The sequence below is a fragment of the Dipodomys merriami genome, unplaced genomic scaffold (assembly GCF_024711535.1).
Source record: "Dipodomys merriami isolate MVZ:Mamm:240054 unplaced genomic scaffold, mDipMer1.0.p SCAF_90, whole genome shotgun sequence".
NCBI lineage: Eukaryota > Metazoa > Chordata > Mammalia > Rodentia > Heteromyidae > Dipodomys > Dipodomys merriami.
The window spans coordinates 2,507,256-2,520,374 of record NW_027206513.1 but is presented as its reverse complement, the minus strand read 5'-3'; the positions used below and the strand labels follow the sequence as shown (position 1 = coordinate 2,520,374).

General features: G+C 39.6%; 1 protein-coding gene across 1 annotated transcript in view; it reads right to left on the bottom strand.

Annotated features, from left to right (window-relative positions):
• Mertk (MER proto-oncogene, tyrosine kinase) overlaps positions 1-13,119 on the bottom strand; it is a 133,904-nt gene that overhangs the window by 29,048 nt on the left and 91,737 nt on the right. Inside the window, exon 10 of the mRNA XM_070013306.1 lies at positions 5,644-5,797. Within this exon, the coding sequence (XP_069869407.1) occupies positions 5,644-5,797 (154 nt within the window). The remainder of the gene's footprint in view (positions 1-5,643; positions 5,798-13,119) is intronic.

Genomic DNA, 13,119 nt, shown 5'->3' with positions numbered 1-13,119 from the left:
TATCATATAGAGCAGAGCAAAGCCTGGCTATCAGTGGCTCCCACCTATTATCCTAACTACTCAGAAGCCTGAGACATAGAGGATCACAGTTCAAAGCGAGCTAGTTAGAAAAGTTCATGAGACTCTTACCTCCATTTAACCAACCAAAAGTCAACTGGAGATGTGACTCCATATGGTAGAGCACCAAGTATGAGCAAGAGAACCATAAGGCCTAGAGTGTAAGCCCTAATACCAGCACACACACACACACACACACACACACACACACACACACACACACACACACACACACACACACAAAAGCAGAGAATAGGGCTGAAAATGTAGCTCAGTGACAGAGAGCTTGCCTAGCATGTTCAAAGCTCTGGGTTCCATCCCCAGCACCTCTGAAAGAAAAAAGAAAGGCAGAGAGGGAGGGAGAGAGGGCGAAAGGGAGGGAGAGTGAAAAGGAGGGAGGGAGAGTGAAAGGGAGGGAGGGAGGGAGGGAGGAAGGAAGGAAGGAAGGAAGGAAGGAAGGAAGGAAGGAAGGAAGGAAGGAAGGAAGGAAGGACGGGAGGGAGGACGGGAAAGAATGAAACAAAGTTAAGAAAGAGAAGATTAAATAATTTAACTGATAGGTTTCCAATGGCCAAACAATCTGAGCAACAAAGTAAGAGTATAAAACATGTATAACTATAAATATGATTTAATAAGTGGAACCAATTCAGAAAATGACAAGACAAATGTCATGTGCACTATTCCAAATATTTTATGTAGACACTGTGCCTGTTGGCTAAGGGGATGCTAAATCCTTACCTTTAAGCATACGTTGCTCATACTGCCTTGTTTCCAAAAAAAAGCATGGAAAGGGAGAAAAACATAATTTCAGGCAGAGCAACCCAGCAAATACTTAGATGCTGAAAGTCACCAGTAACAATAATAGATCATTTTGCTCATATGTACCCTTGGGTATGCATAATGAAAGAGCACATTAACCTCTGCATTCTTCCTCTTAGTTACCCACAATCCCAGTCTTACCAAATCCCAAATCCCTACAAAACACCAGACCAGTGTTCTCTGAAACCTCCGTAGACAAGGAAGCTCTGAAAAAGTGCCAGCACTAAGAGGAGCCTAAGGAGACACAATTAGCTGTAATGTAGGATCCTGAATGGGAACGCAAACCACAGAAAGGACATAAGGAAAACTGGATATAGTACAGATTTTAGCTAACCACAATGTATCAGTAGTGATTTGTTAATTGTAACAAATGTACTCTACTATGGTAACATGTTGATAAGAAGGGACAAGGGAGGGTGTGTGTGTGTGTGTGTGTGTGTGTGTGTGTGTGTGTGCGCGTGCGTGCATGCGCACGCACTGTGTTACTGGAGCTTGAACTCAGGGCCTGCGCTCTTCTTTGAGCATTTTTTGTTCAAGGCTTGCACTTGAGCCACAACTCCACTCTGGCTTTTTGCTGGTTAATTGGAGGTAAGAGTCATAGACTTTCCTGCCAGAGTTGGCTTCAAACCTTGATTCTTAGATCTAAGCCTTCTGAGTAGCTATGATTACAGGCATGAGCCATCAGCACCTGGTTCAAATGGAATGTTGTCTTCTGTATTTCTCAGTTGTGAGATTACAAACCATGAAGGCAGACCCTATATGTCTTGTTCCTCTTCCTCTATTCGGTGCTTTGAACACCGCCCCCCTTTTTTGAACATGCAAACATGACCTTCTATTCAATTCATACATAGAAATGGACATCTTTTGCTGTCCACAGACTGAGTTCTCTGTAGGTCTTGATGTACCAAAACCTACATGGTGTAACAACAATTATTTTATGTAGAAGAGGATAAGTTCCCAGCATACAAACATTTGTTTACTGTAGTTGAACTCAGGGTCTTTTGTTCTCATTCAACTTGGTTGCTCAGCTGGCACTTTACCATTGAGCCATGCCTCCAGCCTGGCTTTTTGCTGGTTATTTTAGGGATGAGATTTTGCATACTTTTCTCCCAGGCTGGCTTCAAACCATAATCTTCCAGGTCTCAGCCACCTGAGTAGCTAGGATTTCAGGTGTGGTCTACTGCTACCCAGCTCCCATGCAAACTTTTGTGTTTTCCAAAACTATTTTGGCTTCTACTGAACATTGATCACTTGAGTTTTACCAACAATCCAGCACCAATTTTGGTGGTGATTATGTTGAATTCATAAGGAAAACTGATCTCTTGACAATATCTAGGCTTTAATATTTAATATGTCTCTCTGTGTAGTCTTCTTTAGCACTGTCAGTACAGTTTCATCTTCTTTCCCCAAAATGCTTTTGAATATCTATAGGTTTTCTCACTATTAGAGAATGGGATCTCATTCTAGTATTTTGTTTATTTGGTTGGAATTGTTGTTGCTGTTGTTGCTTTGTCTTCTGATACAGAGTCTTGCTCTAAAGGCAAGGTTGGCTTAGGATTCTTGGTCTTCTGCCTTAAAGCTTCTCCAGTGCTGGGATTATAGGTGTCTACCACTATATCTGGCTTATCTTAAAGTATTTTAAAACTAGTATCAAAATATTTTCATGACATATATTATTTTAAATAAAAAATTAAATTTCTTTTTTTGCATTCTGAAATTTTAATCTTTATTGGAAGCTACTCTCCTTTTTTTCTTTTATTGTCAAGGTAACATACAGAGATTTCAGTTATGTAAGTAAGGTAATGAGTACATTTCTTGTCAACCTTGTTATCCCTTCCCTCAATTTTCTCCTACTTTTCCTTCCCCACAACCCTCAAGTTGTACAGATCGTTTCCAACAAACTGTTTTGTGTATATCACTGTTGCATTGGTTCCCCCTTTCTCAAAGAAGGCAGGAGGGAATCAAGGTGTAACTTTAGAAGCAGCAACAAAAGCCTTAAATATCTGGGGACTGGGAAGGACAATCCTGCTACTCCTGGCAAAAGTGTCTGAAGACTATGGAACCCCTTTGCTATATAGTCTTTGCCCCTCCAGGATTGCCTGAGCTGCATATTATAGAAGTCCGTGTCAGGCTACAGGAGCTCAGGCCATCACTTTCTTACTCTTTATAAACTCTGTGTGCTAGGTGTTCTCAAGCAAATATATTTGTCGGTCATTCTGTAATAATGATTGTTTCAGTCATGAATTTCCACTTGATTATACAAAGTCAGTTGCTGCTAATTCTTGGGGAGCGTGTGTGTGTGTGTGTGTGTGTGTGTGTGTGTGTGTGTGTGTGTGTGTGTGTGTGTGTGTGTGTGTGTGTGTGTGTGTGTGTGTGTGTGTGTGTGTTGAACTCAGGTCCTCAAGCTTGTTAGGCAGGCACTTTACCACTTGACCTCAGCTCTACATTACTAATGATTCTTAAGAACACTGACATCTTTAAAGTCTTAAATACTCTTAATTGCTGCAATCATAGATAACAGAACTGGCAGTGATCTTGGAAACTATTCAGATTCAGGGAATGACAAAGAAACCTGGAAAAGTAAAAAGGCTTCTGTATGTAGAAGAACTGGGCCTGGAGTCCAGGCATCCTAATTTCAGTGCTTTCCTTGTGTGTGACACCTTACACACAGGGCCTTCACACATATTGCTTTTTCTGGCCTTGGACTGTCACTCCTAAACTTTTCCTTCGGAATAGCTGGGATTACAGGTGTGAGTCATGGAGACCAGTCATATTCTGGATGTCTACCAGATATTTTATGCTTCTTTAAAATAGTTGTTCTTCAATTTATTTAAGAAGATATTGAAACAGTAAGTTAAGATGTTTAAGGACTGAAACAGTAAATGCAGTGTGGTCTTCACTCTTAAGCCCATTTCAGTGCTCGTGGGAAGTTGGGATGAGCAGCCATGCTAAGACCCTGTGTGTGTGGAATTCCACGCAGCAGAAGGACACTAGACTGAAGTTGTGATACCTGAAGTTGTGATACCTCATGCTCAATTCCTACTCAAGAGGTGGAGCAGTGGAAGACAGCTGCTTAGTCACCTCCACAGCTAACTATGCTCCCTCATTCTTTCTCATTCCAAACTGGTTTGTTTCATACAAAACACTTCCTTTTGCCCCATGACCTTCAACTGGGTATCATGGAGACTCAAATTCACTGCAGAGCTGAAGTGGAAAGTTCCAGAAAGCTTTTCTCATAGGTTGCTTCTCGTGCTGGTACTTAACTAGTGCTTTATTAGAAAAGTAAGATGTGTAGCAAAGAAGAAAAGGAGTCTCTCCCCACCCCAACTTTAATGTTAAAGTATGAAGTCTTAGCTGGGTGCTGGTGGTTCATGCCTTAAACATAGCTACTCAGAAGGCTGAGATCAGAGGATCATGGTTCGAAGCTAGCCCAGGAAGGGAAGTCTGTAAGACACTTTTCTCCAATTAACCATTCAAAAACCAGAAGTACAGCTGTGGCACAAAGTAATAGAGTACTAGCCTTGAGCAAAAGAGCTCAGGAACAGTGCCCAAACACCCAGTTCAAGCTCTACAACCATCTAAAAAAATAAATGAAGTATTCTCTACTAGAGAAATAAATGATCATAGCAGAAGGGTGTCAAATGTAGGAAAAAAGAAAATTAAAAAATGAAAACCTAGTGATCTAGAAAAATACTAACCAGAGTTGCTAATGTTTCTTTGGTGAATCTCATTCCTATATTTGTGTCTATATGTACAGATTGAGGATCTATCATCTGAAATGATGGGGGCCAGAAGTGTTATAAATTTCAGACTTTCTCAGAATTGGGAATGATTTCTTTTTATTTTTGGCACAGGGGTTTGAACTCAGGGCTTCATGCTTGCTAGGTAGGTGCTCTATCACTTGAGCCATGTCCCTGTCCCAATTCCTTTTTCCTTTGGTTAATCTTTCAAATAGGGTCTTCCTTTTTGCCCAAGCTGACCTGGACAGTAATCCTCCTATTTATGCTTTCCATGGAGCTCTGATGAGAAGTGCATGCCATCACATTCTGTTTTTAATTGTTTGAGATGGACTCTTGTGAACATTTTGCCTATGGTGGGCTGGAACTGCAATTCTCCCAATTGTCCCCCAAGTAATTGGGATTACAGTTATGAGCTATCATGCCCAACTAGATTTTGTAATGTTTTCACACACAGATATATATATATATATATGTATGTATGTATGTATGTATGTATATACACACATACATACATACATACATACATACATAATGAGATATCTTGGGGATAGTACCCAAGTCTAAATATTAAATTCATTTCTAGTTCATGGATACCCTATATAATTATCTTAAAGGTAATTTTACATAATAGATAACTGTGCAATGAAACAAAGTCTCATGGTGTGGTATCATTTCAGTTCTTTAAAAGTCTTGGATTTTTGAGCCTTTGGATTTTAGATTTTCAAACCTAAGGACTCTCAATTTGTTTATTTAAAAAACTGGGTCATTTTGAAGGCTTCTAATAAAAGTTTGAATAGTGAAAGCCTATCAATCCTCTTCTCTGTCAAAGGTGTCTTTGCAGGGGTGGCTCTGACTGTCGCTGCCTTTATAGCAACTAAGGAAGAAAGCTACCTAGTCCCAGGAGTTTACATAAGACACAGAACCTACCACAGATCATAGTGAAGACCACAGCCAGGAGAAGCAATACTTCTCAGTCTAACAACCACATAAGTACTACTGGACCAACATTTTTAAACTGGAAACTTACCCAAATTTTGTCTCCAGGATTCTTTTTCTGATGGCCAGAGAAATATATAAAACTAAGGCAATCAACACAATTCCACAAAAGCAGCCGAGGATAATCAGCACAGGCTCTGTGTTGCCAGGAGCTGGAGTTGAGGAGGGAGCATAATCGACCCCACCTGGTAAAACAGCAAAACCAACTAATTTTAAACATTTCTTTAGGATAGGAAATGCCTAAGCAACACTGGGTTGTAACTGAGAAGCACAGATAGTCAAAAACTTTGAAAACATCAATTCTTTCATGATTTGTGATCAACAAATGCAAGCAGTACAGTTTTTACAAGCTGAGACTATGAAACTGAATATGAAACTGGCTTTTTTTTTAAAACCATTCCAATAATGTACACCTTGGTCAAAACCTCACCATGTATGCCACAAATATATAAAATTTTTCATTTTCAGTTTAAAAAATAATGAGGAACTCTCGTCATTTTGGTTATAAATGTACAAGAAAATAAAACAATTAGCAAAACAAATATTTGTATGTGTATATATAATACATATACATATAATAAAACAATTAGAAAAACAAATATTTATATTATCTTTAATTTTTTTGAGAAGGTCTCATAGTATATCACAGACTAGTCTTAAAGCCTTGGGACCTCTGAATCAACTCCCCAGTGCAGAAATTATAGGAATGTACCATGTCCAACTGACACACTGTAATTTAAAACATTGGAGTAAGAATCAGCTGTTTGGGCTGGGAAGGTGGCTCAGTGGTAGAGTGCATGAGGCCCTCGGTTCAATTCCTCAGCACCACATAAGCAGAAAAGACCAGAAGTGGCACTGTGGCTCTAGTGATATAGCGCTCGCCTTGAGCTGAAGAGCTCAGGCATAGGGCCCAGACACAGGGCCCAGGCCCCATGACCAGCCAAAAAATAAATAAATAAATAAAAGGAATCAGTGTTTCACTGTTGGAGACATGGCTTAAGTAGCAGAGTACCAGCCATGAATAAAAAAATCAAGCAAGAGCAAAGAGTCCTGATTCAAGCCCCAGATCAATCAGCACATGTACGTATGTACACACACACACACCACACACACCACACACACCACACACACCACACACACACACACACACACACACACACACACACACACACACACACACACACACACACACACCCCAAACCACAAAAAGAACCAACAGCAAAACAACAACAAAAAAAGGTCTAGGGTGTAGCTCAAGCACTAGAGTGCTTACCTAACAAGTACAAGGCCTGAGTTCAAATTCCATTGCCACCAATAAATTTTTTTAATTTTTATTTTTTATTCTGAAAATAGTGTACAGAGGGGTTACAATTACATGGGCAAGATAATGAGTACATTTCTTATCAAGCATTGTAGCCTCCTCCTTTGTTTCCCCTTCCCATCCCTTCCCATCCTCCCCCAACCCCCACCCAATCCTCCCCGCTACCCCCCCCACCCCCCGCACCAAAGTTGTAAAGTTCATTTTTCAACATAACCAGTTGTACATCTCATTGTTGCATTGGGTCCACCTGTATCCCTATTTAAACGATTTGTTTTTCCCCTTCCCCTCCACAAATTGTACCAACATCAAATACAGTGAAAGCAGGAGTTATACTGTGGGGGAGGGACATACAAAGCAACAAAGAAATAATCTTATAAATGTGTTAGAAACAATCGCATGACAGAAAAAAAATTTGAATACATATCTTAGGGTTCATTTCCCTAACAGCACCTTATCTGACCTTTTCTGCTTGACTCAGACATATACTAGATATTGCAAATAAGGAAACCATGGGACCTATGTTTCTTTGGGCCTGGCTTACTTCACTTCATATAATTTTTTCCAAGCCTTTCAATTTCCTAACAAATGCCACCAATAAATTTTAAAAAAATGATAAAAAGAGTAGTTTGAGCAATGTTTGTCTTCTAGTCATATAAGTTAGGGCACAGGAAAAATACATTTTTCTATGTCTTGGAGAATTGTCACATTCCTTCCCAAGCATGGATGGAATTTCAACATTTTGTCTTTGTTGTTTTCAGTGTTGTATGGTATCTCTGAGAAATTGGGTAGGTGGAGTTTTCCTGAAGAGTGAGGATTCATTTTATTACAGAACGTGGATGAACCCTGCCTGAGACACACTGTCCTCCTGACTTTCATGTCAATTTGAATTCAAGATAATATGTATAATGCATTTTTTCCCCAAATCCAGTGTATACATGTGACTTGTGCTCTTATTCAAATATGAAAGGAATTGGTACTTTGATTTAAAGGATGAGCAAGAAAGAACCAGAAATACAACTTGCTTATGAGGGGGCTAGACTAATGACTAAGGAACTATCCAGTAATAATGGTCTCCAACATTTCAATATACAGTAAAACTATGGCTAATTAAGAAGCTATTGATTCTAAGAAGCAGGGCACCAGAAAGGGACTTCTAAGTCTGCATGTCAAGTTGACTGCAAAACACCAATAATAACCTCCTTTTCAGTCTTGCAATATCCATAAATAAAGCAGATAGAAGGGATAAGGGATATATAAACAATGTTAAATAAACAGTGCATACAATAGCCAGGTGCCAGTGGCTCATGCCTGTAATCCTAACTACTCAAGAGATTTGAGGATGACTGAAGTAAACTCAGACAGGAAAGTCTATGAGACTCTCATCTCCAATTAACTACCAAAAAGCCAGAAATAGAACTGTGGCTCAAGTGGTAGAGGGTTAGCCTTGAGCACAAAAACTCAGAGACAGTGCCCAGACCCAAAGTTCAAGCCCCAGAATCAGCACATGTACATACATGTGCGTATGCACACCTACAGAAGTCTAAAAATATTTTTTCAAAAAACAAAATGCTTAAATAGGGATAGGGATACAGGTTGACATTGCAACAATGAGTTGTACAAGATATTATGTTGAAGGACTTAAGAAACAAAGAACTTCCACTCATCTGGTCGAACCACTACTAAATAACCCCATGCTGCTGATCACATGTATGGTGTATATGTGTACACGATTATATGTTATAGACTGTGATAGACAATTTGCTCCAGGAAAGTTAGAATGAGTTTGTGACTTTAAATGAGCATCACTATCCCACAATACTGTGAAATTTGGGAAATTATGTAATCACTTAATCACAATTAAAAAAAAAAAAACACCAGAAAACTAGAAGTGGCGCTATGGCTCAAGTGGTAGAGCATGAGCCTTGAGCTGAATTGCTCAGGGACAGTTCCCAGGCCTAGAGCTCAAGCCCCACGACTGACCGAGAGAGAGAGAGAGAGAGAGAGAGAGAGAGAGAGAGAGAGAGAGAGAGAGAGAGAGAGAGAGAGAGAGAGAGAGAGAGAGAGAGAGAGAGAGAGAGAGAGCTTTCATGCGATTGTTTCTAACATATTTATAAGATTTTGTCTTTGTTGCTTTGTATGTCCCTCCCCCATGGTATAACCCCTGCTCTCACTATATATGATGTTGGTATATGTGGAGGGGAAGGGAAAAAACAAATCGTTAAAACAGGGATACAGGAGGACCCATTGCAACAATGAGATGTACAAGTCCTTATGTTGAAAAACGAACTTTACAACTTTGGTGGGGGGGGGGTGCCGGGGGGGGGGGGGGGGGGAGGGGGAGGATACAAAGGGATGGGAAGGGGAAACAAAGGAGGAGGCTACAATGCTTGATAAGAAATGTACTCATTATCTTGCCCATGTAATTGTAACCCCTCTGTACAGTATTTTCACAAAAAAAAGAATATGTTTTTTGGTGTCAGAATCATAAAGAGCAATCATAACTACTAATGGAGTAACCTAATGGGTAAAACAATTTTTCTGGTCAACTTTCCTTCTGCAAATTTGTTTACTTGGTCATCAAAATTTATACACTGAGCAGCTTTTTTTTTTGGTGGGGGAAGAATCAGTTGAGGTAATTGCTGGAAAAACATGGAGATATATTATTCTGAAAAATGAATCAATATGTCTAGAGTTGTAATCCTTATGAAGAAAATTATTAAAGGATTATATTCTTTAAACATATCAGCTTCACGTAAGTCGAATTTAACTCTGTGTGAATTTAACACTATGTGTGAATGTATACAATGAGTGCGTGCTATTTTTAGTGCCTTTTTCCTGAAAGTTGTGCAGGCCCAGGAGGGAGAACACAGCTTCAGGATTTGTGGTTAATTCAGAACTTTTCTTGGTGCATTTGACTGTTACATCTTTAATTCTAAATAAAGAAAGAATTTGTAGATTAAAAAAAAGATATTATGTTGAAAACAAACTTTACAAGTTTGTGGGGGGCAGTTGGGGAGGTGGGGAAGGAAGGGATGATAAGGGAAAACAAAGGAGGGCGGGGCGCTGGTGGCTCATGCCTGTAATCCTAGCTATTCAGGAGGCTGAGATCTGAGGATCGAGGTTCAAAGCCAAAGTGGCTCTGTAGCTCAAGTGGTAGAGCTTGCCTTGAGCTGAAGAGCTGAGGGACAGCGCCCAGGCCCAGAGTTCAAACCCCATGATCGACCAAAAAAAAAACAAAAAGAAAACAAAGGAGGAAGCAACAATGCTTGATAAAAAATGCACTCATTACCTTATGCATGTAACTGTAACCCCTCTATACAGTATTTTTACAATAAAAACATATTAAAATAATTTTTCATTTAATCTGCTACTTATGCTATTTTTTAACTACTGAGACCCTGACTCAAACTCTACCTGATGCTTTCACTCATTGGCTAGTGCTCTAAAAAGCACAATCAGAAACATTATCAGAACATTTAGACAGATGTTTGCTTATAGTTTGTGGCACCTTTTTTTTTTTTTAAAACCACAGATGTCCTTTCTGTAGGCACAGCCCTGGCAATAGTGAGGACCTAGTTACTGTACAAAACTTTCACAAATTTTACAAGTGGAGAATTTATTCTTTCCATATGGGCCCAATTTTGCAATTTTGCTTTTTTTTTTTTTGAAGTCAAACCTTTATTTTTGTTCAACTTTCTTCCAGCACATTCTGTGGTATACCCAGCACTATCCTTCTAGATGGCTAGAATTACAACAGAATCAAGTTTCTTTTTATACTTTCCAATCCTTCTGCTGACAGTTCCCCCCAACCACAGAAACAGAAACAGCTTGAAAAACATTAACACTATCTGTTTGTGCTAGGCATAGAACCCAAGCTTTGTGTGTATTAGGCAATTCAAATTTCACTTCCAATACTATCTTGTGTGTGTGTGGTGGGGAGTAACTGAGGTTTGAACTCAGGGCCTCATGTTAACTAGGCAAGCACTGTACCACTTGAACCACGCCTCCAATACTATCACTTCATTTCTTGGCTGTACTCTTTCTCTCTCTGTTGTTTCATTGTGATATTATTTCTATACATCGATATAATGCACTTTGATCCAACTATGATACAACTTTGCTGAATTTTCATATTTGTCCACCGGTTCCCCCCTTTAATTACCCTTATCTGTAAAGGTCATGTGGGTTCATCACTGGAAGGGGACACTATATGTTTTTGCTAGATGTGTGTGCAGAGTTTGAATGGCAAAGGCACAGAAGGCAATCACCAGCAGAGTTTGAAAGAAACACTGTGATTAGTCAGTGGTGATTCACATCTGTTATATGCATGGTGATTTGTCTGAAGAGCAAATGGTAGGGTTCATGGTTTATACAGTATTAGATCATATGAGGGTAGCTAAAATTTGAGCCTCACTATTGGGGAACTTGTGTTCTTTAAACTGTGAAAATGGATATTTATACATATTGAAGCTTGTGCAAAGCAAGGTCTGCCTGTGATAGTAAAGCTTAAAAATTTTTAGAGTTTATTATTATGTATTAAGATGAAAAACTCTAGAGTTTTTAAAAATACTTTTTTATTGTAAAAATAGTGTACAGAGGGGTTACAGTTACATGAGTAAGGTAATGAGTACATTTCCTTTTGAGCATTGTTACCCCATCCTTTGTTTTCCCCCTACCATCCCTTTTCTCCCCACCTCCCCAACTCCTCCCTCCTTTCCCCCCCCCAAGTTGTAAAGTTCATTTTCAACATAGTGTCTTGTATATGGCATTGTTACAATGGGTCAACCTGTATTCCTATTTAAGCATTTTATATTAAGTGAAGAAGCCAGGCCCAGAGAAACATAGGTCCCATGGTTTCCCTTATTTGCAATAAGTAGTATATGTTGAGGACAAGCAGAAAAGGTAAAAAATTATGTATATATGACCATATAAGATGATGTTAAGTGAAATGAATCCCAAGACAGGGTCATCAGTGGTTTTTTCTTTCTTGCTATTGTTTTTAATGTACTTATAATGTACTATGTGATTTCTTTGTTTCTTTTGTATGTTCTTCCCCCATGGTATAACCCGTTTTCACTGTATTTGATTCCAGTGCCCTGCATCTTGTATATACACGTTTCTAATTTGGGGAGGGAAAGGGAAAAAACTCTAGAGTTTTTAAGCTGTGCCTTTAGACCAGAATCCCACTGTCTGAATTTCTTCTAGGAAGATACACCTTGTGGATATCCCTATCACCAGTAACAACTGCTTCCCAAGTACTGGCACTATGGTGTAATTTAGTACTGATTCGACACTAAAAGGGACAGCACTTTGAGAATCATTGGGAACAAACAAACAGGAACTCAATCATCTGCTCTCAATTTCATCAACTACTGGATACAAAGGCCTGATACAGATACTAGCCTATGGGTTTTATGACGTGGTATAACAGCAACTGAGGGCAAATCAGAGTCAGGACAAAGGTGGCTCCACTGGTCCATGGAAGCAGCACAGCATGGGAAGCGCATGGGACACCACAGAGGCTCCTGGCCATACAAAGCCAGCATGCATGGCTGGGCATTTAGCTCAGTTAGCCAGGGCAGTTAGCCCATGGCTTCTGTAGGGAGTACTTGATGTTCTATGCAGACCAAATTGGAAAGCACATTACCCAAAGGTTGAATGAGTAAAAACAAGGCAAACAGCACTGCTAAAAACAGAGCACTACAAACATTAGCAAATAAACAATGCCAGTCATAGAGAGCTAAGGATTAGCCATAGTGCCTATTCATAGTTCAGTCATGCCTACTTAATTCAAATTACAGTAGAATTTGGGAGTGAGTTATTACCATTAAGAGTAATAGAAGGAGGACTCACAATCTTGGGGATTCTGGAAGACTAATAGCCCATCAAATACTTCTACCAACTTGGGAGGCAGAAGATTAGAGGGTGATGGTTTGAGACTAGCCCAAGCAGAAAAGTCATGAGACTTTTGGCTGTGTACAGTGGCACATGCTTGCCATCTTAAGCTAGTAGGGAAGCAAAATGGTTGGTTACAGTGGTATACACCTGTTACCCCACAAACAAAAAGAACACAAATAGGAAGATTGCTGGCCCAGGCATAAAAAGTGCTTTTTTAGGGGTGGGGGGTGGGGGAGCTTGAAGTTAGGGTCTGGGCACTGTATCTGAGCCTCTCTGTGCTCGAGGCTA